The sequence below is a fragment of the Gopherus flavomarginatus genome, chromosome 2, assembly GCF_025201925.1.
Source record: "Gopherus flavomarginatus isolate rGopFla2 chromosome 2, rGopFla2.mat.asm, whole genome shotgun sequence".
NCBI classification, from domain to species: domain Eukaryota; kingdom Metazoa; phylum Chordata; order Testudines; family Testudinidae; genus Gopherus; species Gopherus flavomarginatus.
Genome location: NC_066618.1, coordinates 52,500,381 through 52,526,657, shown reverse-complemented (window position 1 = coordinate 52,526,657; position 26,277 = coordinate 52,500,381). Strand labels below are relative to the sequence as shown.

The window sequence follows — 26,277 nt, the reverse complement described above, 5'->3', positions numbered from 1 at the left end:
CTTGTCATCTTAATTTATCAAATCAATCGTGTTTCCTTTAACTGCTGACAGGAATTAAGTTGTTATTCCGTTTGGACTGTAACATTCCCGTGGATGTACTTGCGCCATAATCAGCAAACTCCAGTCGTTTGCACTCCTACAATGGATTGCCTTAGCAATTTGTGTGGAAATGGCACGACCCATCTCTTTGGCCCATCCTTGAGAAATAAGTCCAGTTAGGATCTCTTTGCCAAGAACCATGTTTTTCGCCACTTCTACGGCGTGTTGCTTCAACCCAGTACGAAGTGTCTAACTAGACTTTATTACTCTATTCTATCATATTGGAAGTGGGCAGGAATTAAATAATAATAAGCTTTTTATTTAGGAATTATTGTAAAGCTAAAATGTCCTTTTAATATATGTCATTCAAAATTAAGACGTGCTAAGACTCTACAATATATGAGTGTTGTTTTCTTTCTTGAGTTATATATAGTGCTAGGTCAGGGGCGATTTTCAGTTTTGATGCAGCATTATCAATTAAGAAAACTTTAATCAGAAAATTGCAACCCGATACTTTCGAATGAACAATGTAAAACTGAGGTTCGCTAGTTAAAATCATGACTAACAGTGTAGCATTGAAATACTTTCTGTAGTGTAATGTGCCTCATACAATACCCTCCAGACTGAAGAAACAGGAAACGTGTGCCCTTAAACACTAAATCCTTATTCCACCAAAAAGCTACTTTAGGCCAAAGGAAATACATCTACTGTGCTAATCAAATCTAACCACATCAAGCAGTTCGCTTCTTTGTGTAGAAATACAGTACAAAACAGAGAGAGAAATATGACTGTTCAAGTCTGGAGTATCCCCTTATTTATAAATAAATATAATACTGGGAAACCTTTTTCTCAAGGAAAGTCTCCACATGACATTCCTATTCATTAAGATGTATCTGTATCAGCAGTGACCTCTATAAATTTCACATAAGGCTGGATGGAATATTGGCATATATCTCCATAAAAATAGAACTGCACTTTACAAGATTTCATTGGAAAAGGCGGGAGGGGAGGCATTGGTTTGAGCTGAAGTCCCAGCTGTCAAATATTTATATTTGTTTAACTTGATGCAGCCCAAGCTTGCTAAGTACACTGTCATTGGGTATTATCTGTTTTATATGTAAGGAGACTCTTTTCCCTATATGACCCTACCCCAAAAATCCGCCCTGTACTTTAAACAAACTAAGTGGGAATCTGAACGTATTTGTTTTCACATCCTAAATGGCTGGGGGCTGAACATTTAAATCTTGGTTGTAACTGCTCTGTGCAGTTGTATGAGTTTGTGTAAGGCTTATACATACACACACATACAAACCCAAAGTAGAGGCAAGCACAATGTTGCACCTTGCTGGTTTCTGACACTGCATTAAAGTTTTAATCAAAACTTACTGCTTCATTGCTAATATCAGACTGTTATTACATGAGGGCCTAATTCGAACTTTTAAAGCCACTCATCAAGGAGGTTAAATCTATTACAAGATGTTGGAATACATGTATAAAAATTGAGACTGAAATAAGTATCTGGTTAGAGAGGGAATAGCCTTTGGATTTATTTTTTCTCTGAGTGTTTTGGCAGAAGATACAAGCCAGTTGAAAAGCGTCCCCTCCCCCTAAATTGTCTTTTATTCTCTCTTTTATTGTATCATATTTTGCATTGTTTTGAGGGAGACCGGAAAATTGTCTCCTTCACTCTGCAATGCCAAGCCCTGCGAAAAAAAAGGCATTCAGGTAATGAAGTCTGTAACTAAACGGTAATTGAATCAGCATAATTTGCACACTGAATGGTTTTCAAATGCTCCCAGTTTACAATTAAAGGAGAATTAATGCGCTTGTTGTTCAGACTGCGGCGCGTTAGAATAAATCCAGCACTGTTGTTGTAATGAGTGCAAAACAGTTTAACTGCCAGCAAACACATTCAAAATTTAGCACAACGTATCGATCTCGCGCCTGGGTTTGATAGATTATTTGCCACATGCTTTTTCATATGCTATAAAATTAACGGAAAGTAGCAACGTTTGCTGCAGATGTGCCGCCAATCTGTGACGCGAGGAGAGTAAATCGTGTAGAGAACTTTGTGTGTTCGAGTCCTGCCTCTGGTTAGCTGAGCGCACCCGAGCACCACGTTGGTATCCCTCTCTTCTACTGTAGTTGTCATGTCTACGTTTTACATCATATTCTGCCTTCTTCCTTTAATGTTTCTAAGCTTCTAGTCCTGCCTTCTTCTACACCCCGCTGTCTCCCTTGTCCTGAGGCTGAAGGGGACTAGCTGTGGTGGTTTCACTTTTCTAAGCTATGCCTCTTTACTTGCTGCTGTTCATTTGGGGCGGGGGTACGAGCAGGTGCCACACAATAGTGTGCGTTCTCATCTGGGTTGGTTGCCCCTGTGCTCACCTGCTTATCCCCAAGGTGTCCTGGGCCGGGCTGAGACTGACGCGCAGCGCCCTCAGGCGGACACATGCTGCAAGTGTAGGAAGTAGCGCACAGAAAAGCAGCCCGGAACCCGTGCATTGAACCTGTGACCGGTTAAAGACACCTCTCTTCCCCTTGGCGTCTATGTGAACAGCTATGAAAATGCACTTACATGTTTGCAGCTGTCCCTTATTTCCACCCACCCTGAGCCTAGAAGCAGTTTCAACTGCTTTTCCGACCTGAGGACAGATCCATAGAGCTGGGTTTGCCTGCTATGCACCAAAGGAGGAAAGGATGCGAACTAAAGACATGCCGTCTGCCCTTGTTCCTTGTGATTATATAGAGAGTAAAGTATGCGTTAAAGGAGACAACACTCATGACTACTTGTGTTCCCCTGGTAATCTTAAAGTGAATTTGCTACGGAAGTCAATGACACATCATACAGAAAATACTAGCTGTGCTTGTCACTGAGTGTTTACACGACGGTACTGTATTATATTGCAAAATGAATGTCTTCTGTTGTGGTTCAGTGACAGAGATCCCCATCTGGATAGGTTTCTAGCAGCAATAACAAGTAGCAAACAAGAACTTGCCTGCCGTACAGAATAAGCGATGAAGACACACTGAGAGGGTATTTTAAAACACAGCATGTTCTGTACCTGCCCGCACACCCTTCAGAGAGAGGGGCATGGGGAAATGTGCCCCGGAAAATGTACATTCCCAGTATAAAGTCTGATCTTTTATTACCTTCCTGGAGGTGGGGAAAAGATGTTTGTTTAGAGCCGTTACCTATTTGGGGCGTGTAATAGGCGATCACTTTGATTCCCCGCCTGCTTTATACACTTCCCGAGTGTCCTGCATATCATACACTTGTCCTCTGAACAAATCGGCAACTCTAGACGCTACACTTCAATCTGGAGAGAAAGTTACAGACCCCTCAGTCCCCTCTCCAAACCACCGGGGGAAAGCTTTCAAAGCGAGGCGGCGCAGATGTTCCCCCTCCTGGTTCGTGTCACAAGCCCCCTGCTAGCAGAGAGTCGCCGGAAGGTGCAGCTGCGGACCCAGCACAGTCGGTCTGTGAGGGGGGCTGTCCACTCTCCAGGCTTTACAGTCACACACACAGAGAGGCGTGGGGGCGCAGGGAAATTAAAGCAGAAATAGCTCCGGAATCTGATAAAGTTGTTGGAACCGAGAAATCTCGCTTGAGATCCGAGTGGGATGCTGAGTTTTGTGTTTGTTTGTTTCTGTGATGCCCGATTCCCCCAACCCCCCAATATAAGAGGTCATCTGAAACTTACCAGGTAGAGAGTAGGCTGCAGCAGAAGCACGGCGTACCAATACACAGCCTGCATCCTCTCAGCTCAAACTTCCACGGCTTTTCCTTCGTTTGCTCTTTGTTCCTTCAAGACCATAGATCCACCTGACATCCACTTTACAGAAGAAGCCGAGCTCTCACCAGCCTAGACAAAAATGAAATTATAGACCCCATGACCACAAGACAAGGTTAGACTTCGAGACAAGGAGGGAAGAGAGGAAGAGGAGGCGGGGGGGAAGGAGGAAAGGCGGGGGGTGGGGGACAAATAACGATTAAAATCGAGTTAATCCAGCGTCAGAGCCAAGTGATCGCATGGTCCGGGGCTGGCTGGCGTGCTGCTGGGGCTGGCGCTCCTGGGAGCTGAGTCCTTTGGCAAGGGAGGTGGCTGGAGCGCACCCTTGCGTGTGCTGGGCAGGAACCTTTGGTGCCACTGGCTGCCAGACCTGCCTGGCTGTTTTATATCAGGAGGATCCGGGCTCCAGCCGGCTGCTAGTTCACTGCCACCGCCACCGCCACGCAGCAGCAGGCTGGAGAAGGGAGGGAAAGGGGGGCAGGAGCTCCCGGGATTAGGGACCTAGGAGGCGCCTCGACGCTTACAATCAGGGCAAACCGATTCGCCTCCCGGAAATCCGACCGGCTCTGTTCAAGCCAAACCGCGCTCGACCGCCCACTTTAAAGAAAGCAGCTGCCTTGACTCTGCCCCTGCTCACTCGTGCCTGGCTTTGCCCCGAGCTGTGCGTGCCGCAGGTCGCCCGAAGACATGTGGCTAAGCGGATGTCCCCCTCCCCACCTAGCCCCCCGGAGGGTCGCATCCTGGGGCAAGCCGGAGCCCCCGCTCTGCTCTCTCTATACGTACTGCCTGTACGGTCCGAACGCAGCCAGGGATGCTCCATGTAAACCTACACTGGCTGGCAGCCTCCTAGGAACCAGGGGTCCCTTTCGCGTCGCCTCTCCATATCACGCACGTAGGTGTCCCGTGGAAACAGGTGCCGCCGTGAATCCAGCGTGCGGGAAGGGAGTCGCCGCTGGCTGGGACCCGACTGGATCCACGTCGCAGGAAACTTACAAGGGGGAGAAGCGAGAGGCTGCCCTGACCGCCAGCTCCAGTCTGGCGGCCAGGCGCCGCGGCCGCCGCGCTGCGAAGCCTTCCCGGCTGTTTGTCTCTGTTAAACCGGCCTTGTTGGAGGGAGCTCGGGGGGCACGCGGCTGTTTAACTCCTGATCAAATCTAGCTGCGAAGACCTGGGCCGATCGCGTCTGAGCCGCGGACTGTCCGAGAGTCCCTGTTGGGGGGAGAGAAAGGCGAGTTTAGCAGCAGCCCATCCGTCCCTCCAACGCGGGCGGCGAATCAGAGCCCGCCCCAGGCGCTGTGCCTGGCCCTGCCCTGCCACCAGGGGGCTCTCCCCGGCTCCTCGTTCGCGCCGGGACACGCCGCTGCCCGCCAGCCCCTCTCACTGCCTTGGGACCAGGAGACTGTTTGTTCCCCCTTCAGCAGGAATGAGTATCCCACGCCAATAAAGAATTGTTCAGCCGCTGGCTTCCCCCGACACACACACACACACACACACACACACACACACACACACACACACACACACACACACACACACACACACACACACACACACACACACACACACTCTTTTCTTTCTGTGGATCGTTTCCTGCTGACGAACTGCAGCGAGCCGGGGCGTGGGGTGACCGCAGACAGGCGGCATGGACGGGTTAAGGCGGGTTAAGAGGTGGTTTACAGGTGCTGGGGGAGCCCCCTGCCAGCCTCTTGGATTTAATGGAGGGTTTCCTCATTAGGGGGCGCAGAGAGCAGCCCCTCGGAGCTGAGCCGGGAAGCCTGACTCCCGCTACCCACCGTAGTGCTGCTGAGTGGCATTACTTAGGAGCGAGGTCTAGTCGCCTTGTCTGCGTTCTTCTTTACAGCGATCATCCCACTGGGCTTTGTCTTTGAACAACAACAAAAAACCCGGGGTGGGGGCTATTTAAAAATGTCACCCGGGCCTCAGAAATGCGGGGAGGGGCATCGTTTTCTCTGGAGAACCCGAGCGAGCCCTCGGCCTTCTCCGGGTGTGTTACCAAAGATCTCGTGCCGAAGCTCTTTATTTATCGTTTGATTCAAGGGAAACAAGAGCCAACCTTTCTGCATGCTCGGCAGGACAAGCCAGGGCTTCAGCTGTCCTGCCAGATACCTGCTGCTCCCCACCCCAGCATGTCCCGCAGATTAATAATATCGCAACCCGACGGCTCCATTCCGATCTGCAAAATATTGTGTAAACTCGGGGCTGGCGGGGGCTGCGTTTGGAACATGGCCATAACAAGGTGGTTTGCGATTAGTGCTTTGAGATGAATGCTGCCAGTAAGGCACAACGTCCATTCCTCAGGATACCCACAGGATGGAAGCCTCAAGACGTCTGAGGTCCCTGTTCTAGCATCATCTATCCGCCGTGTATGTAGGATTCTCGGCTTATTGACGATGAAGCTTGCAGCCTGGAAGAAACCACCCCAATATTCTGCCACTCCAGAAATAGTTCCCATCACAGGGTAGCCCAGGCCTGGTTTGGGTTTCTGGTCTGGAGGCTCTAGATATACATGAATAATGATGAAGAGATTCATTCGACTAGCTAGTTCCCAGGCCACCTTCCCCAACAGGGATGAAATGATAAGAGGGAAACTGTCCCGAGTGATCAATACCCATATAATCTTCCTACCCTAAAGCAAACAAACCTGCTGCCCCTTTGGCAACTGGACTAGCACTGCCATTGTGCAGCCTACTACTGCAGGAGTGTTATCCCACACACCCCGCCTCTAACCAGTTACTGTTACAAGAACACATCCTAGAACCCCCACCCTTGCCGTGGGCCAGAGTCCCTTTGAGTAGTAACTGACCCTGAAAAGCATTCCCCTACTTTCAGTAGGGTGACTCACAGAGTAAGATATTACTCATTGTGACCAGGGGGGCAGAATCTAGCCTTCTGTCTCTCATTTGCAGGTCTAGGGGCTCATAAGAGGGAGAACAGGCATGTTGAAAAGTCAGAAAAGATCCACAGGATCCTTTCAATTTGGCCACAAATTCTGATGTCAGATAGCTGTAAGCTGGAAGAAGATTCTGGACACTGATATGTCCAAAGATCGCATGTACTAAGACTTGCTGTCAAAGGATCTGTTCCCATATGTTAAGTACACGAGAGATGAGGGAGCTCAGCATCTCCCTGGATCAGACCCCAAGAAAGGGGTTATCAGCCTTAGTGATCCTGTCTGTACTGTTTGAGCATCTGCCCAGCACGGATGGACATGCCCACGTTCTGTCCAGCATTCTTGGGCTCCAAGGAAATCTGAAAGGGGTTCCTCGGAAAGCAAATTCTTTATGTGTGTTAAATTAGGCACATTATGAGGATATTACACTGGAGGCCCCAATCCCACAGTCCTAACCCAGGTAAAAGCTCAAGGGTGAAATTCTGGTCCCATTGCAACTAATGGCAAAACCCCTATTGACTTCAACAGGGCCAGTCTTGCCTGAATAAGAAGGGCAGGATCTGGCCCTGGATGCACTTTTCCACTTTCTACCTACTCCTGGGGTAGTTGTCTGACCACAGGGACAAGGGAAAGGTTTTGTCTATATATACTTTTGAAAGAAATGTAGAAATGCTTCTCTTCTACGCATGCTGAGCCTGATCCAAAGCACACTGAAGTCAATAAAAAGACTGTCCTCAATCCACTTTGGATCAGGTACTGTTCATCCAAACCAGCTTCCAGTGATGTCAATGGCAATTTTGGCATTGACTTCAGTTGGCGTAGAATTGGGCTTTACTTCAGAAAGGCTGTTTCTATTGTCATTTAGCTATATTGTTGGGGGAGGGGGGTTGATGGAAGGAAAACAGCACGCTAAAGAAGCAAGTAGGAAGCTGGCTGTGATTGCTTTAAAAAACAAAATGTTCCAAAGGATTCCTGTTAAATGCACACATGACATTTTTTCATATGAAATGTGATGTTATTGAATATCTGACATTATTTACAAGTGATTTTTTACACAATAATTTGACTTTTATGTGAGTGTATATAATATCAGTACCATAGCCTGGGTGGAATATTGAATTTTTTCAAAAGAGATTTTAATTGCAGCCATTTGTATGCTGTTTAATAAAGTGGTCCTTAGCACTACAGTTCCAGGAAAAGGACAGTCTCTCAGTCACTGAGTTTTTCCCATTAAAAATCCCAATTTAAGGGTTTATAAAGTGATTTTTTTTAGCTCCAAATTTTATTTCAGCCATCGTTAAATTATGCAAATTGTTACAAAAATAGTTTTAGAAGACTCAAATGGACCAAAAAGAACGCTAAAACAATGGCAAGTGATTAGTTCATATAATCATGTAGTTTAATTACTTTTAGTATTAGAAGAAAATCACAATAATAATTTAATAATAACTGTCAAGGTATTGTCCTAAACATAGCTGCTGGCTGTGCAAACTATATTTCATGTGCATAAGTGTGTAAGAAATGTATATACTAAGTAGATCTCAAGTTTCAGAGTAGTAGCCATGTTAGTCTGTATCAGCAAAAAGAATGAGGAGTACTTGTGGCACCTTAGAGACTAACAAATTCATTTGGGCATAAGCTTTCATAGGCTAAAACCCACTTCATTCGATGCATGGAGTGAAAAATACAGTAGGAAGATATATATAGAGAGAGAACATGAAAAGATGTGTATATATATATATATATACTTATATATATGTGTGTGTGTATATATATATCTTCCTACTGTATTTTCCACTCCGTGCATCGGATGAAGTGGGTTTTAGCCCACAAAAACTTATGCCCCAATAAATTTGTTAGTCTCTAAGGTGCCACAAGTACTCCTGTTCTTTTTATTAAGTAGATATCAGTTCCTCATGACAAAATGCACACAAAAAATGAGTGATTATTTTCTTCTTTCAAACAGCATTTCAAAAATAAAAACAAAGGAAACACATATACACCCAAAAAGAAATAGAGGCGGGCCAAAGGTCAGAGCCTAAGGCCAGATTCCGAGCTGGTGTAAAGGGACATAGCTCCCCTGGCATCAATGGAGCTTACAGAGATTTACACCAAAAGAGGATCTGGCCCCTGATCAAAATTTTCCCTGAAGTTCAGTTTTTTTAGTTATACTTAGTGCCCATGGTTGAAATCCTGCTCTTATTAAAATCAATGGAAGTTTTGTTTCATCTCTTTAAAAGCTACATTAGTATATCAAGGTGGCTGTCTTGAAATGAAAAACCAAAACAGTCTTTATCTTTCTATTAGTTTGCATGCTGAACTACTGAAGAATTTGTATGCACAGCAAAGACAGATTGAGGCCTCTCTTCAGCTCCATTGCCTCTGTGTGTTTGCACTACAGAGTATATGGGGCCAAATCCTGTTCACATTACTCATGCGAATAGTCCCTTTGAAATTAACTCTGAATGTCCATGTTTTGGTCCATTTAAGACAGACTCCTTTCACATTTTTAGTAGGTTTTTGTTTGTTTGGTGTTTTTTTGTTTTGGTTCCAAGGAACCCTACGTATTTTCACCAAGTTTTTATAATTATTGTACAAATGAGTCCTTTGTCTTCATTCTTTGTTTACATTTTATTTATATAATCTTTCAAGGTCAGGATTTGACTTTATTGCAGTAATTGTATTTCTTTTCATAAAAAAATGGTTGTGAGGGGTTTTCTTTTTCTATTGATCTATAAATGGTTACACCCAGAGACACCATTCAAGTGACACTTTGCTACATTCTATATAAAAAATATAGAGACATTTTAAACACTTCCACAGAGATGACTTGAATTCATGAAATACATTTTTATAATTTCCCTTTCTGCTTCAGGACCTGATCCAGTTCCTACTGAATTCAATGGAAGGCATGCAGTCAGTGGAAGTTGAAGCTGGCTCTCAGTAGCTAGTGAATGGAGTAGATTGTAGTGTACAAAGGTGCACCAGAGTCTCATTGCAGTCATGCTAATGTAAATCTGGTGTGATTCTACGGACTTCAGTGAAGTTATTCCAGATTTGCACCTGTGTATATGAGATCAGAATCTTGAGAAGTGAGCTTGAGTTCAGTGGAATGCAATTTATATATTTATATGTGTATAATTTACAAGGACTATACTCAGCAATTGCTTAACAACAAGACCATTGAACTCATGGAGAAAAAATAATTGTCAAGATCATGAATAAAAATAAGTAAAAGAGCTTTTTAATCTTCTTTACATGGAAGGCCTTTTTTCTTTATGTAATAAATCTTAGTATTTGCATTTCACAGATATTTCATTTATCAGATCTTTGAAGTGTTGTACCATGGCTATCTGAAGGATATAATAGTTTTAATTACACCCATAAGAAAATCAAGAAACACCATAAAGAAAAGTAAGGGGAAGGAAGTGTGTAGTGAGCAGAGTCTGTCCAGAAAATACAAAGACTTGAGTGGTTTTCCTAAAGACACAATTAGATTTGAAAAAATATATACATCTAAGTGAACCTCTAAATTAACATCCAGTTACTGGGATTCTTCAGGCTGGTCACTCTAGAGATTATTAATTGATAACTCCCCAGAGACCAAATGTGTTGAAGACAGAAAACTTGGTAACAAAAGTTCTGTTTAAAATGTGTGTGTGTTTTCAGGTGCAAAAACCACAATCTGAATAGCATCAGTTAGGAAGCTGTAAGGGCGTTAAATTGCACTGCAGAAGGAATTAAAGTAGGGGAGAGTCAACAGGGCCAGCTGTCCCTGAGGTTTCATGTGAATGCACAGGGAGAGCAGAAAGGTTGAGAAGCCGTCCCTTGTGGCCCTTGCAAGAACTATTCCTCCTGTGCACCACGTGGAGTGCACATTTGCTGCATAACGGTTAGGGAGGAGGTGCTGCGTTGCACTGTATCAGTCCACGGAGTAGGCCAGGCATGCCCTGCTAAGAAGGCTGCTCCATAGAGAGTAACTGAGCAGTGGAGGACTGGGGGACAGATTGTATCCCTCTAAGGCAAAATCCTCTCTGAGGTTCGAGTAGCATGACTCTGGCCTGTACCTGCTAGGGATAGTGCCTGCGTACATTATAGCCCATAATGTCTGTATCTTCCCAAAGAATGTGGTCCAGTGTCATCCATTCGTACCATATGGAAGAATAAGCTTCCTGTCCCAATATTACTATCATTGAGGAGAACTCTGACGGTGTCTTTCTTTCTGTCATTCCTTCTTATTACATTTTACGGGAATTGCTCACGCTCAGGAATAGTGCTGGGCTTACAAACCTGGGGACAGAGGTTGCCTGTTTACCTACAGAACAGGCACAGCAGAGGCAAAGCTGGGCAAATTTCCAGTTTTTGCCCCATCGGTGTTACTTAGCTCTGTTCTGAAACAACCATCTTGAGAGGTGAGAAGACAGATCATTCTTCAAGCCCTTCCCATCCTTGGCTTTTGTGCCAACCACATGAAAGCAAGACTGAAAGCTAGTGCTGCTTTTTGTCATGTGATCCCTTGCTCACTGGGAGCTGAATGGAGGCCACACATTCTATGTAAAAGCAGCAAAGAATCCTGTGGCACCTTATAGACTAACAGACGTTTTGGAGCATGAGCTTTCGTGGGTGAATACCCACTTCTTCAGATGCATGTAGTGGAAATTTCCAGGGTAAGGTATATATATGCAGGCAAGCTAGAGCACTACATGCATCTGACGAAGTGGGTATTCACCCACGAAAGCTCATGCTCCAAAACGTCTGTTAGTCTATAAGGTGCCGCAGGATTCTTTGCTGCTTTTACAGATCCAGACTAACACGACTACCCCTCTGATACTTGACATTCTATGTAGAGCAACAAACAGCCACAGTTCCTATGTTTAAAGGTACAACTATTAACAAATGAAAAGGAACTGCTTTGTGCCAGCCACTAAGTTAATATTCAGATCTGTAAATGAATAGAATTGCTACGATAGCCATTTAAGTTAATTTTTTCTTAGGGGAGCCTCTAATAAAGGAACAAAGATATTTTAGGGAACAGACTAAGTGCACGGTTCATCTGTCTATCTCCTTTATGTTTAGTACATTCACTAGTGTGTACAGGTAAGGGGAAATGGCCCTTATACTAAATAACATGAGAACTCAGAGTCCATGTTTTTCTGAATTGTTTTTACTGTATGATGAGTTTGTGAACTAAGTTCCATCTACTGCATCCTGATTTTGCTACTAACTCAACAGACAGCACATGATACACATAACTTGTGTGGCAAGTTATTTCATTGAACTATTTCTTTTGTAGTCATGAAATGACTTGACATAGCTTTTCATTACAATACAAACCATGCGTGGAATAGTAACTTCTGAGTTTAAAATACTTTTAAAGTCTGATGGTATTGTATGCCCCATATAATTTAGGTCCAGCTCCTATTCCCATTGATGTCAATAAGAGTTTTGGCATTACCTTCAACTGAAGCAGGACTGAGGTCCTTATCCCATAGTTTTAGCCATGCATTGTTCCAGTAAGGCAGTCTTTTTTCTAAGGCCCCAGTCCTGCAAGTGAGTCCACATGGGCAGACCCTTACACTGGCACAGGGTTATACTATACTATGTTCTTTTTCAATCTGCCTTTGACATCACATTTATATTTTCTATTTGTTTATGTGCACTATTCTTTTTATGGCAAATTGCCACAAGCAAAAATATAATTGCATTGGACACTTCAATTATATATGCTGCATACATTAATATGTGCAATGGACTAGATCCCTGACTGGTGTAAATTTGCATAGCTTCACTGAAGTTGATGAAGTTATGCCAGTTTACCCCAAGAGAGAATCTAGAGCAATATATTTAGTATTCTTGAGATGTAATAGAAATATTAGATTGTGGTTAGGGGCTGCGCCTTATGTAAAATGGGGAAAGTTGCCAAATTTCATATGTTGTAAGCAGATAAATAATGAATTCCTTGCGTAAATGATTCTCAAAGATGAGGAACAAAAGTGAAATAGCAGAATGATCATTGGGATTGATTGTGTGTTGTGAAAACTTTTTAGAGCCTGAGTGAATCCCAGAAGACTCTTCAGTCAAATGCAGACTAAAGCTTTTGTATTTAGACTGATTTAAGGGGTTTGGGAACACCTAGGTGAAAGAAAGCTTCAATCAATGCAGCAAATACATTTATTTCCTCTATAATTTATCCTCTCATGTGCAATCATCACTGAGGTATGGACACATGGCACAAAAAGAGACAGCTTTAAGATCAACACTGTTAGCAAATACACGTTTTGAAAACAAAGGAATGTCAATTTGTCGATTACTTTGCTGTACGAGTGTAATGGCTGTGCTATGTACTGCTTCATCACCATTTCACTCTTGACAAAACTTTACTAAAAATTCTTAGGAAATGAAGCCAAAATCAGAAGAAAGAGAAATGACCAATTTTCATGGTTTACATCATTTAATGTAAAAATTTATGGTTTCCTTGACTTTGACAATGATGTGATTTACAAGGGGTCTTAATTACAGTGCATTAGTACAATCCTCCAGTGCCACCTTGTGTTTTCTTATAATACTGCAATACACATCCTACATTAAACCGACATTTCCCAAGCATAAACTGACAATTATACACACAGCTATTCATAAATTTAAAGTAACAGGCAAAAAGCTAGAACAATGTTTAAAATGAGACTAAATATTCTACTTTTCTCACATTTTGCATTTAATAGTGTTCTGTCAGCGATGCAGCAAAGAAATCTTTTTTCACTCTTACAAGATTGTAAACATTGAACATAAGAACATAAGAATGGCTCTACTGGGTCAGACCAAGGGTCCATCTAGCCCAGTATCCTGTCTTCCGACAGTGGCCAGTGCCCAGTGCCCCAGAGAGAATGAACAGAACAAGTAATTATCAGGTGATCCATCCCCTGTCTCTCATTCCCAGCTTCTGGCAAACAGAGGCTTGGGACACCACTCCTTCCCATCCTGGCTAATAGTCATTGATGAACCTATCCTCCATGAATTTATCTAGTTCTTTTTTAACCCAGTTATGGTCTTGGCCTTCACAACATCCTCTGGCAAGGAGTTCCACAGGTTGACTGTGCATTGTGTGAAGAAATACTTCGTTTTGTTTGTTTTAAACCTGCTGCCTATTAATTTCATTTGGTGACCCCCTAATTCTTGTGTTATGAGAAGCAGTAAACAACACTTCCAACACAGTCATGATTTCATAGACCTTAATCATATCTCCCCTTAGCCGTCTCTTTTCCAAGCTGTACCCAAGGCTAATTTTTATGTGGCAACCATGATCTCAAGCCTATTGAAGTCAATGGAAAGACTTTCCCTGATTTCAATGGGCTTTGGATCAGACCCTTATAGAGTAGCTTTAGCATTGTTACAAAAGAGTGCTATGTAATTATACAGTAGGGCTATAATTTGTTTAAAATATGGAATCTCAATTTGCCAATTTAACAACATTCATCACTATGTAAATCCATGGAGGACCTATGTTTAATGTCAATATGATGCTGATTGCCAAATAAAATAACATAAACCATTATGATTGTTTGTATCCAAAGATTTCCTCCTCATCCCGCAACCCATATGTCACAGCCCATAACAGAGAGTAAGGATAATATAGCGATAGCAGCACTAGCTACCATAAATGGATGGGGGGAAGAAGAGAAGGTTGAGCCATGGCTTTACTCCTCACATCCAAGCCCTTCAGCAGAGCTAGTGAGCTGCTGTGGGGACCTCATGCTGCAACTCTGAAGCAATGTATCGACAGATATGTGTCCCCTGTGTGCCAGTGAGCTCCAGAAAGCATTATGCATGTTTAAGACACATGCCTGCTGAAACATCTACTGGGGTGATGTGTTTTTGCATTGGCCCTGACATGGGCCAGTGAAGACATGATAGATCCCTAACTAATCAATAGTTCACTTTGCATATTCATAAGGTTCCTAGCAGTGCTTCATTGCTATTATACCCAAACTATTTGCAAGGAGATCATGGCCAAGTCCAGGTTTTGCAAGACACTATGTGAAATGATATTTGGCAGGTACAATCCAGTCTACTCCTCTCTTGTTATCAGGCTTGTGGCCCTGTGCAGCACCTACCACAAAGGGGCACTGATTTATAATTGGGGTTTCTAGGCACTACCACAGTACAAATAATAATTAATGATAATAACTGTGGCTGGTAAGTTGGTTGTGTGCATGCCTGCAGGGTCTTAAGCAATTAAATAGTTAGTTGTCTTAAAGCTGATGATAAAGGAGGTATGTTTTATCTACAAATAGAACTATTCCCCTTACATTTATGGGACATCACAAATTAGACCAAGGAGAATCAGGGTGTTTGATTTTATGCATTTAAGATTCCACCCAACCCAGAAATGAAGAGATCTCTTTTGAATGAAAAATAGTTTCAGAGCTGCTAAACTAGAATTGCATAATGAGCCCAAACCAAAAAGATGAACATCACCTTTTTGTCCACTGACATCTCATCAGATTATGCAGCATCAGTCAAGCATCACATAGCAGGCCTTGAAATTTAGATTCTCATTTCTGGGGGTCAGACACTTGTCTTACTTACATCTCCATGGTTTACTTTGTCAGTCATGCAAACCACCAACACATCTACTATTTCACAAGTAGGTTGTCCTATGTTTTGCATTTATTGAATTTTTTCAGTTTATGCAAAGTATCAACCATAAAACCATCGGTTCATAAAAAATCAAGTCTTAGGAGTAAGCTTTTGGAAGGGTCACTTTCCTTTTGTGGGCTCAACTTGTGTCCACATTTTTACACCCACATTTAAACTGTGGAAACCTGCCTTAAGACTGCGGCTACCCAGATGTGTGCACATCATTCATTTCTTGGGCACAAATTGTGCCTGAAAACCCAAAGACAGACCTCACCTTCAATGAAGTTATGCTTCTTAACCAAATGCACACTAGTTAGATAGATGTGTATATACAATATATATGCAGACACAGGAACTTAGATACCATTTCCATGGTTCCAAGATTCAATTTGATATATGCTCAGATTCAGATGTAGTGCACAAAATTACTCCATAATGTGCAGAGGATAGTGAAGAAATACAAAAGCTAAACGTCTGTTGTTCAAATAGCTGATGTTGCTCTTTCCTTGGATTTCTCTGTTGCTATTTCTGTTTAGATGCCTCTGTCATCTGAGTGACAGTGGCTAAGGCTATCACAAGGCAAGAGAGATGCCAATTTTTGTAAAAGGAAATGGAAGTGCTGTTACTCAACTCTGCTGTAAGATCACTAAATCTTAAAGCTTGTCTCATAGTGGAGGTGCAGTGAAGCAGGAAATTGCTAATTCAAAGTATATAGGAGAAGATCCACTACCTGGGGATACTGTTGAAGAGTGGAAAGCAGAGGAGTTCAAAGAGGAACTCACCCCAATAGCCACTATTGCACAGTGAAGGAAGGAGGCATCCGTGGGCTGAGGAGAGCAACTTCCCAAAAACATTTGTTTACACTATTGTTCTAAGCTTAATTGTGTGTTATATGGGTTCAATAATCCTACAGTGATCAGTGGCACTGAGCCCTCTTCAGTAATGCATATATCTGGCATACTCTACTGATTCTCAGCACCACAAGCTACATTGATATACCTATCCTTGAGCAACTGGGAAATTCATACTCTTTATTTTATTTAAAAAATGTGATAATCAAATGGTTAACATTTTCAGCTATAAATACTAACTAAATGGGCTTCTATAATGAAGATGGATCCACTTCGATGATGAAGCCTACTTTAATATGGCTTTTTATGTATTTATACAAAGCTCAGAACAACAGGACTGCAGGTCTGAATGAGGCCTCCTGGCACTGCTGGAATATAAACAATAATAGTATCAGCTCAACCATGCAAACACCACCACTAAACCTCAAGCAAATAAGAGATAACTAAAGTCATTGTGGGTATGATCATTTTTGCGTGTCTTTGTGGCATAGCTGTACAGTAATGGTGGTTTCTATTTATGACGTTTCTACTGTAATGGAGGTGTCCGATTTATGCAGAATATGTCCCTCCTCCATGCAAGATCATGCAGAAAGAGAGCGTCTTTTTAGCTGATCCTGATCCTACCAACATTTATGCACAGGCTTTAACATTAATCATTAAACATTATGCAGGAGCATAACCTTGAGAGGAGAGGAAGAGAGAGAGAGTTTACACTTACTGTATACACTTATTTTAAAGGCTTGAATTGTAACTTGTTGTCTAATTGGTTGAACCCTTATTTTAGACAAAACAGTCTAAAATCTGTGGACTAGAGATATCTTTTTCTGATATGCTGTAAAACTTAATATTCACTGGCAAAATTGATTTCACACTATTTGTTCTATCCAGCTGTTCCAAGATGGAATTTTTACTTGGAACATACCGTTATCTTCATCATGCTATACCAGAGGCCTTCTCCAAGCCAACACATACCTGTAAAGCATCTTCTATAAACCAGGCCAAGGCAGCATTTTATTACAAGGTAGGCTGGACATCCTTCCTGAACCATGCTGAATTGGGCATATGTTAAAATAAATGGAATCCATGCTTCTTTAAGGACTAAATAGGGCTTACACTGAAAACTTATTGCAAATGCCCCTATTGTGCCTGAGGGAAATAATACAAGTGTATAAACACTTACAATATATTCATTTTCACAGTCATAAGTATATCTGAGTGTATTGGTGCATTGTTGTACCAGTGGATACAGCCAGTGGTATGTCTCCCATTCCTGAGGGCTTTACTGGTCCGATAACATCAACCAAAGTGAAGGGAAACATTCACAATGTTGCTGCTGCTGAAGACAGTGTCACTGAGGAACTGTGCAATCAATCAACCCCTTCTGAATCGTGTTGTCAGCACTGATGGCCAGATATTTAAAGGGACTTCAACTTGCTCAATATTTTTGCCCCCATAATGTTGTGCCCTCTATCACCTGCAGATACAAAAGTGTGGTGGCAGTTAACTGCCTGTGCAAATGATAGCATTTAGACAACTTTCTCCCTGATTTCATCTGCAGATACATTAACTAGTCACAGTTAATTGTTGGTGCAGAAGTAAAAGCTATTTTTAAAAAGGTGGCCCTAGATGTCAACTTGAAATTCCTCTTATGCTGCTGAGCTGCCCCCTTTGTTTTTTCATCTCCAGGGAATGAGCTGTTAAGCCATAACAAGCTGTTTAAGAGACAATATGAAGTAAAGACCTTGCTCAGATGTTCTGTGTGGGTGCACTTACCATTACCCATGCAGGGCCTGAATCAGCACCACTTATTTACACAGAGCAAGGCGTATTCTTGGGAGCAGCCCAGCTGACTTCACCAGTGGAACTGCTCACATGTATAAGTGCTATTCAGTGAAAGCAAAGTTACAGAATTCAGCACCTACCGAAACTCTGCTGGGTGGAGTTAGTTTGGGGGCTTTCTATAAGGGGACACATTGTCTGTTAGTTTAGTGTTGGCTTTCCCCTTCTCAAATCCTGTACACAGGAGTAAAGACTGTAGTGATGGGGAGTTGAGGAGGGTGAGAATAGCAACTGTTCTGACTCACTTGGCATTTGGCCTGTTCTCAAAGACGGTTAGTACCAGCAGTGCAATGGCTCTGTTTATGCTCCCCCAAAAATCTAACAGTTGCTGACAAGCAAATGAAAAAATTAAAAGACCTGCATGCCACATATGTCATATTATATATTTGTTGCTACTTATACCCATTGTTCAAAGCTGGGAGAAATATTACTTTTGTTTCCCTTTGGTCCTTCCTTAAACAACCTCCTATAGGAATCACAGCTTTCACAACATCCCTATGTTCCAAGGCATTCGGACATTTCCGAATTAGTTTTTGAGTCTTTATGTTTAGTAACACGGACAGCACATTGAGCAGCTCTTCAGCGAGCGTTCTCCTTCCTGACATTAAAGATGCATGAACCATGCAGTTCATCACCGAAACCAAGGAACTTTGACAACCCATGGCTGTATTTAGTACCTCGCATAATAAAAGTATTTTATCATGAGATACAAACATTTTAATGCTGTCCAGTATAAAATTGAGCTTGTGGGTTATACAGCGAGGCACTAAAGTGTTTAAGAAGAATTCCACAACAATGAGTGTTTATGCCAACTGTAGTAGGAGTTTGTCATTTGGCTTAGTTTCATGTCTCCTAATCCTGTTTTTTCTTCTGTTGGAATGAATGGTGCCAAGAATCTGAAACCCTAAATGATGATGTTATAGGCACTGTGATATACAAATGAAATGAAAATAAAAAAGAGATGCAAGATCAGTTCTCACTAAAGCGGTGACAACCCAGTGACAAGATGTGACATGACACTGTTCTGGCAAAGGAAAAGAGTGGAAATGGAAGAGGCAAGTGAGCTGATGGGAAGAAATTGTGTGTGATAGTAAACAGGCGTATTGTAGAGATAAGTGAAAAGGTCATTGGACTAGAACCAGTGACTGACAGCGATGAAAAAGAGTACTGTGGTATGAAAGGCATCCTTTTATGTACAGCATCAAGCTCTTGAAAATGGGCTACTGTACTACTATGTACCAGCTGATGCTAGATGAGCTGCTAGCAAAAAACTGGGATGAAAGTGGCATTACACAGGAGAAACAGATAGGAAGGAAGATGAACAGAAGAAGAGCCTCAGGTATGTATAGAATTTCTGCTGAATTGCTTAAAGACCTAGTGACTGAGTGAGAAATACTCACCTCTGTACGTCATCATGAAAGTCTGAGAGAAAACGCAACCTTTTAATCGCTCCATATGAGAAGAATTAAATAGTTGCTGAAAAAAGGCTGTAAGAAATCAAAGGCCAAGAGTCCTTCAGGGTTCCCAGGAAAGCATTTGCTAACCAGCTCCTTAACAGAAAAAGTTAATTGGGGGAACACTGTGTAACAAAAGTCATTGTGGCTTCAGAAGAGGATTGAGGAGGAACAGAAGTACAGAAAAGTTCTATACAAATGTTTTTGCCATATAATGATGGGAAAAGATGATGTCTAGGAATTGATGTCATCCTGTGAAATACAATAGTTAATAGTCCCAAACTGCTGAAAGAGTGATGAAGACTTTAGGGAGGAAGAAAAGTGAAATATCAACACAGCTTCATCTTGAGTACAGCACTTTTGTTACTAGCTGATGTCGTTGCTATTTTTGGATAGCACTCCTGCATATAGCTTGAGTACCTAGTAAAATACTGGCACAAATATGAAAAGAATAAAGTTGTAAACATATAGAGGATAACTGAACCATGAGCAACTAGCAGCATTGGCACTCAACTAGTACAGTGATAAGAACAATGATAGATTAGATAGACAATTCCAGACAAATGTTAATGCTTCTTTAGATACAGTTCAGACAGCATGTGCAGATGATAAAATTTGCACATACAAAATCTGTTTGGACTAATGGACTTTTTTGTACAAAAACTATCATCTGTGTATGCAATTATTAGCGCACCCTAGTGTGCATACTCCATCTGGGCAAGAACAAGATTTTCTCTTTCATAGGACTTCTGTAATTTCAAAAGTTTCCAGTCCAAAATAACAAAACCAAAAAAATTCAAATTTTCCCACAAAATTACATTTTGAAAAAACAATATTTTGAGACAATCAAAACATTTCATTTCAATAAACTCAAATTGTTTCATTTTGACTTTGACCTTTTAAAACATGAAAAATGTTTTTTATATATAAAACAATGTGTTTTTTTAATAGTCCTTTGAACACAAAAGATCAAAATGGGACATTTTGCTCTGGTTAAAATGCTTTGTTTCATTTTGTTTTCTAAATGCAACTCTGTCAAAACTGACACATTTTGAAAAATGTTTTGATTTTGGCCAAAAAGATATTCTTCATTGAAAACTCATTTTGACAAAAAAAAAGATTTTGACCAGCTCAAGTGCACACAGATCTGTGCACATACAAAACAGAAAGCCAAAGTCTGGAAAGCATCTCTTGTCTTAAATGAGATATAAGAATGAGATATTGTAGCCAGAACCATGAAAGAAGGTAAAATGAAATTAATCATAAATAATGCTAAGTATGAAGCTGGACTGTTTGAAAAGTGCAATTGTCAGCAAGAGTGCTTTTGGCCAAGAATATGGAGAAAAATGGAAATGTATTTAACATTTTTGCAACCTATTCTCCTTTCAGCTATGTAATTGAATGTGCTAATAAAAAAGTATCATTTTAGGATATTGGCTAGTTACTTCACCATGGATGTACCATAACTTTCCTGAATTACACAGAGTAAACCCACTGACTTCACAGTGTTATGCTTCGACATTCATGTGTATTTGCATTTATTGGGTAGATGTATGATTTAAGTTAAATGTGAATCTTGTGCTAGCCAATCAATGTTTGGATGATATATTCTAATTTAAAAGGGGGACTACAGCAAGGAAACATAGTTGTACCAATTAGATCATACTTTTTACTCTTATTTTCATGAAATGGGATTTTATAGACACATGAAGCTTGCATTTTAATGTGATGCATTTTTCCTAGTCTTAACCATGAATTTCATTCATCTGTTATGCACTGGATGCTTCAGTGTTCTCAATTGGGTGCAAGATATGAAACTTCAGTAGAAATATGCTGATGTGAACTTCCATTTTATTAAGTAATATGATAATTTTAGGATTACAGGTTGTGACAAATGCAAGATTCTTTTCATTACAATGGTCTTATGGAGGTTGTGGGCATTAGCTGGCACTCCCTGCATGTGTTTCTTATTACGTGTCATCTTTTACTGACTTTTGAGTCATGGAGTTCTTTGTCTGTATCCCAGTGTTGCCCTGGGGAGAAAATAAGTGAGCCCTCAGACTATTTTCCTGTCTCTCTCCATGAAGTCAAGGGAGACTAAGTATGAGGCTGCACAAAAGATAAAGTAGCTCACAGAACAGCAAAGAAGAGGAAGAGATGGAACAATACATCATAGAAACTGTGAGGAGATTTGATTCATGCTAAACCCAGATGTTACTTGACAAACTTGTAATAGAGAGCAGGATTGCCTGTTCTGCAAAACTCCATTGAAATAATGGTAGGTTTCTGAAAAAGACCTAGTTTTTACCCAGTGACAAAACTGCTGGGCATTAGGTCTCCATGTCCAACACCAGAAGATGGTCATATGACTCAAAATGAGATGGCCACCCACATCGGTGTGTCATTTCAGAACAAAATATTTAAGAGACAAAAGAATGACAACTAGCTTAATCTTCTACATTGTCATCATTGCTGGAGACCCTACCATGGCTACTTTACGGTCAATAATTTCCTGCATATAACACTGAAATCAGATTAAGAATAATACTTGTCATTTTTCATCTTTTCAACCTTCTGTCCAGTCCTGTGACAATAGCACATTTTGAGCCCCACATGCGCTTTGTCTCCATTCCCATTCCTGGCTGCTTGGAGGCAGCAGGTAAGATAATTCCTTCCCTTCCACATCTCCTGACAGTGAGGCTGCGTTCTTTTTTCTTGGTGAAGGCTTCCCACACAGAATGGTGGTAGGCAACTCAACCATTTCATCTCCCTCCATTACTTCATTATAGTGGGGTCTTAGCTGTTCCTTCTCCCTACTCTCACTTGCTTGAGGAGAAAAGAGAGGGGGCTGATATCTCCCACATGGATAGAAGGAAGCCTTGCATCTCTAAAATGCTCAGTGTCTTTGGGCTCAGCTTTATGCCAAAATCTTCAGATAAAAAAAGCTCAAGATTGACCTCTTCAGATAAGGTCTGCGTACACTGCAAAAAAATGTTGCATTCTTAACTCAGGTTAGCTAACCCACGTGAAAATAGCAGTGAAGACATAGCAACTTAGCTTTTAACTCAGATTAGCAGCTCACGTTCAAGCCTACAAGGCAGCTTGGTGTTCAACTCTAGCTGCTAACCTAAAGTTACTCTTTTTTTGCAGTGTAGACATACCTAAGGTACTGAGGCTGGGAGAGCAACAGTGTAAGCTGCTGCCGCTACTACTTTAGTAATGGCTCCTTGGGAGTGAATGATCCACACTCCTAAATTTGGAGGCCCTCTCTGAACTTTGGACCTATGTCCTGGTGCTCAGGGAATCTTGTCTTTATCTGTCATTGGTCATTTCAGTGCCAACTTCTTTCTGCTAGGAAGTGTGTAGAACACAGTCTTCTTTCTGTAATTCAGTGGTCGCTATGCATTTGAAATGCCAGAGGTATTGATTCTGTTGTGCTCCTTAAATTTGGAAAAATAATGCTGCTGTCTGCAGACTGATCTACAAAGTAAGGAAATATAGTTCATAGGTGACCATTTCCAGCTGGATGGAATAGACATAGAGTGATCACATACACCTTTCTCTCCCCATGATACTCAGAAATGATTGTGATTTGATGTGGGAGACATGAGTGCCTCCTGCAAGTAACACAGCAGCTTGTACACATTTACCAGAGAAGTCAGAATCAAATGTGTAATTTATGGAACAGGTATGCATAAAAGAGACCATTCAAGCTCTTAATGTAGCCGCTGTGAGTACTGAATAATTATGTTCAAAGGTCCCTTTCAAAGCTGCTGCCATGTTCTTGCTAATGAAAGGATGCACTACAGAGTTCTTATAAATGCTGCCACCCTTCCTTACAACAGTTAAAATAGTGTGCTAACTGCATATTAAAGGATTACAGTCATTCAAAGGTAAAGATGCTAGAAAAGCAGTGTCCAACAGGAAGCAATTAAGCAGTTTAAAAATAATAATAATAATAATAAAATATCCCCAAAAGAGACATCGGGGTGAAATCCTGGCTCCACTACAGTCAGTGACAAAACTCTCATTGATTTTGACAAGATCAGGCTTTCACCCCTGAGTTCTGGTTTCTCTTCCCCTGCCCTGCTCCCCTTCATCAGTAATGCACGCCTTGACAAACAAGCTTTGGTTTGTGACTGTAGTTGTTCCTCTGTTCAGCAGCATTGAGTAATAGTTCTGCAACCTGACCTTCACACCGCACCGACACTTTTCCTGACTTACTCCAGAAAAAGGCACCCAGACCAAGCTGTTTGATAAATCTTGTCAAGCAGGAAGCACTGTGAGGATGAAAAGAGAAAAGTAATTTTGTTTTCAGCCTGAGGCTCCTTTCCAGAGAAAAGACAAACACAACCAGAATGCAGAAAGTGTTTACTCTTTGCCCTTATCCTTCCCCTCCTGGACCTATCCCATTCAATCAAACATGACCCAGCCATATGTTCTTTGTTGTTCTTGCTACCTAACTTGCTATTACATCTTTCTTTTGAGTACCTACAAATGTTCTCTACAAATGGCTATTTGCGGTCACTTACCATTCTTCCATCCTTATATGCATCTCTGACTGCAAAGGCACCAGGCATGGGGTGTATGTATCCCACACCACCCAGGAACCAAAGGGTTAACACAGACACTGCTGGCCACTGCTGATTGGCAGCCACACAGCAGCTGGAAAGATAAAAGGGCGGGGAAGTAGAGGGACAGGGTGGCTACCAGATGAATGAGCAGGCTGCAGGAGGGAATTTTTCTCAGTAACCTCCTGAAGAGCCGCTCAAGGACAATACCCTAGAAGGAGACAACCAGACCAACAGGCCAAAGAGCCTGCAGAAACCCAGAGGGAAGGTAGGAAGGAGCTCAGGATACAGATGGAGTCAAGAAATCTGATCCAGCTTATCTAGCTTGAGGGCCCTGAGCTGGAACCCAGTGGAGTGGGCTGACCTGGGTTTCCGTACCAACCCCCCTCCCTCCAATGGATTTAAAAGCAGAGAGAGTTTTCAGATTCCTGGGCACCAGGAATAGAATAACAGCACCATCAGACTGAGTGAGCTCAGGTGCCATGCCTGGCCAGAGGTGGCATCATTGCACCAACTCACAGCACCTCATAGATAGAGTCTTTGGACTGTCATAGCTCAGCAAAATCTCTAGCTATTTAAAGTCACCAGGAAACCTTGCAGAAACAGGTATGTATTCTACAAATAAGAATGCAAGTTATATGGGCTGAGGGAGCCTATGGAAAAAGAATCAAGACATTTTTATGGATAACTCTTTCTTGAACAGGGAGCTTTAAACAACTGCTGCATCCCTGCTACCTTGTACTGTGATCCTGTCATATCTCATAAGCTAAGCCTAGTCAGAATTTGCACAGGAACCGTCCAAGGAGTATCTTGAGGTTTTAGGAAGAGATACTGGTGCTTCAGTAGGTTGCAATTATCTGTCAGATATGCTATGAATTAAATATTTCAAGATAAGATTAGGATGCAACCCACCGATGAGGGTACTATCTTTCAGATCAGATAAAACTGAGCTCCTTACTTGTGGTCACTAAAGACAATATGCCAATTTTTTACAAGGGGGTTATTTCCTGTATCTTGGTCAGATCCCACCTGTGGTCATTACATTGTGCCTATCTATATTCCCCTTCAGTTTCAGTTGGATATGATCTTCATCTCCTGTCCTCAAATGTCTGTGGAATGTTGCTATATACTATTAAACAGCTACTGTACTCCACTCCATAGGTGTCTGTATTTCAGTACAAAAAAACCTAGACACTAAGTTTTACCGAGTCACAGAAGTGTTGTGAAGCTTAATTAAAAAATGTTTGTAAAGAGCATTGGGATGAAAAGTACCATAGAAATACAAATTACCATTATGCACCACCAATAACGCTTACATTTTGCATACAGTTAGTGAATGTCATTTTCAGGGATTTCAATTTCCATTCAGTCAATTTTTGTTTTTAATAAAAATAAAAGTAGTTGAGGATGATATTATTTAGTATGATTTTTACTACTGTAGCACCTCAGACTCATCAGTCACAGACAGGACCCTGTTGTGTTACACACTATACAAACAGAGCACAAAAAGACAATCTCTGTCCCAAAAAGCTGATAATCTAACTATAAGAGATCAAAGAGTGCATCCGGACCAGAAGATAAAATCCAACTCGGAAAAAACAGAATAACTACAGTGTTACTACAATGCATGGCAATTAGTGCTGAGGACACTAGGCAGCACTGTAGTAATAATTATTATCTGGATTTTTTCATACACAAACTTTTCACTGATGCTAGTCCTTCCTCTGCTACTGCTGCTTAGCTCTGTTTCTTTCTGACTGGCAGTGTCATTGTCTACTATTAATCCCTAACCCTAAACCTAAACTCAACAAGATCAGTGTTATCAGTTATCTTGCCAGTACAGATAGTATGATTAACATTTAAAACATGGGTGCATTTCTCAAATTCTGTTAGCTCTAAATGCTCTCATTTGTATCTCTTGTAGTGTTTTGCAAACACAACACTGCAGTATGGAGTCACGCCATCCCGGAAAGGCTAATGACTTGAAATGAACATGCTTAAAGCTAGGTATTAGTATTAATTTTGACAACTCTGGCAAAGGCAGGGCCTGGTTAGATCTGGGTATTATTGTGATTCCAGACAAGCCTGATCAGGGAAATGTTACTAATGTTACTAATCACACACTTGGCCATTGTATTAGGGGAGCATTGGCTTTGATGGTGATGATGGTTAGTTTGCTTC

General features: G+C 41.7%; 1 protein-coding gene across 7 annotated transcripts in view; it reads right to left on the bottom strand.

Moving 5' to 3' along the window:
* The window catches only part of NXPH1 (neurexophilin 1), a 232,580-nt gene that overhangs the window by 163,837 nt on the left and 42,466 nt on the right, over window positions 1-26,277 (bottom strand). The window contains exons 1-3 of one of the 7 annotated variants that reach the window (XM_050938722.1): window positions 5,627-6,379; window positions 4,617-5,042; window positions 3,744-3,905 (exon numbers count right to left, since the gene is read on the bottom strand). In XM_050938722.1, the coding sequence (XP_050794679.1) occupies window positions 3,744-3,797 (54 nt within the window). In that variant the 5' untranslated portion in view covers window positions 3,798-3,905; window positions 4,617-5,042; window positions 5,627-6,379. Of the gene's footprint in view, window positions 1-3,743; window positions 3,906-4,357; window positions 4,507-4,616; window positions 5,250-5,626; window positions 6,380-26,277 lie in introns of those variants that run through there. The other 6 variants (XM_050938726.1, XM_050938727.1, XM_050938724.1 and 3 more) reach the window with 6 other exon arrangements.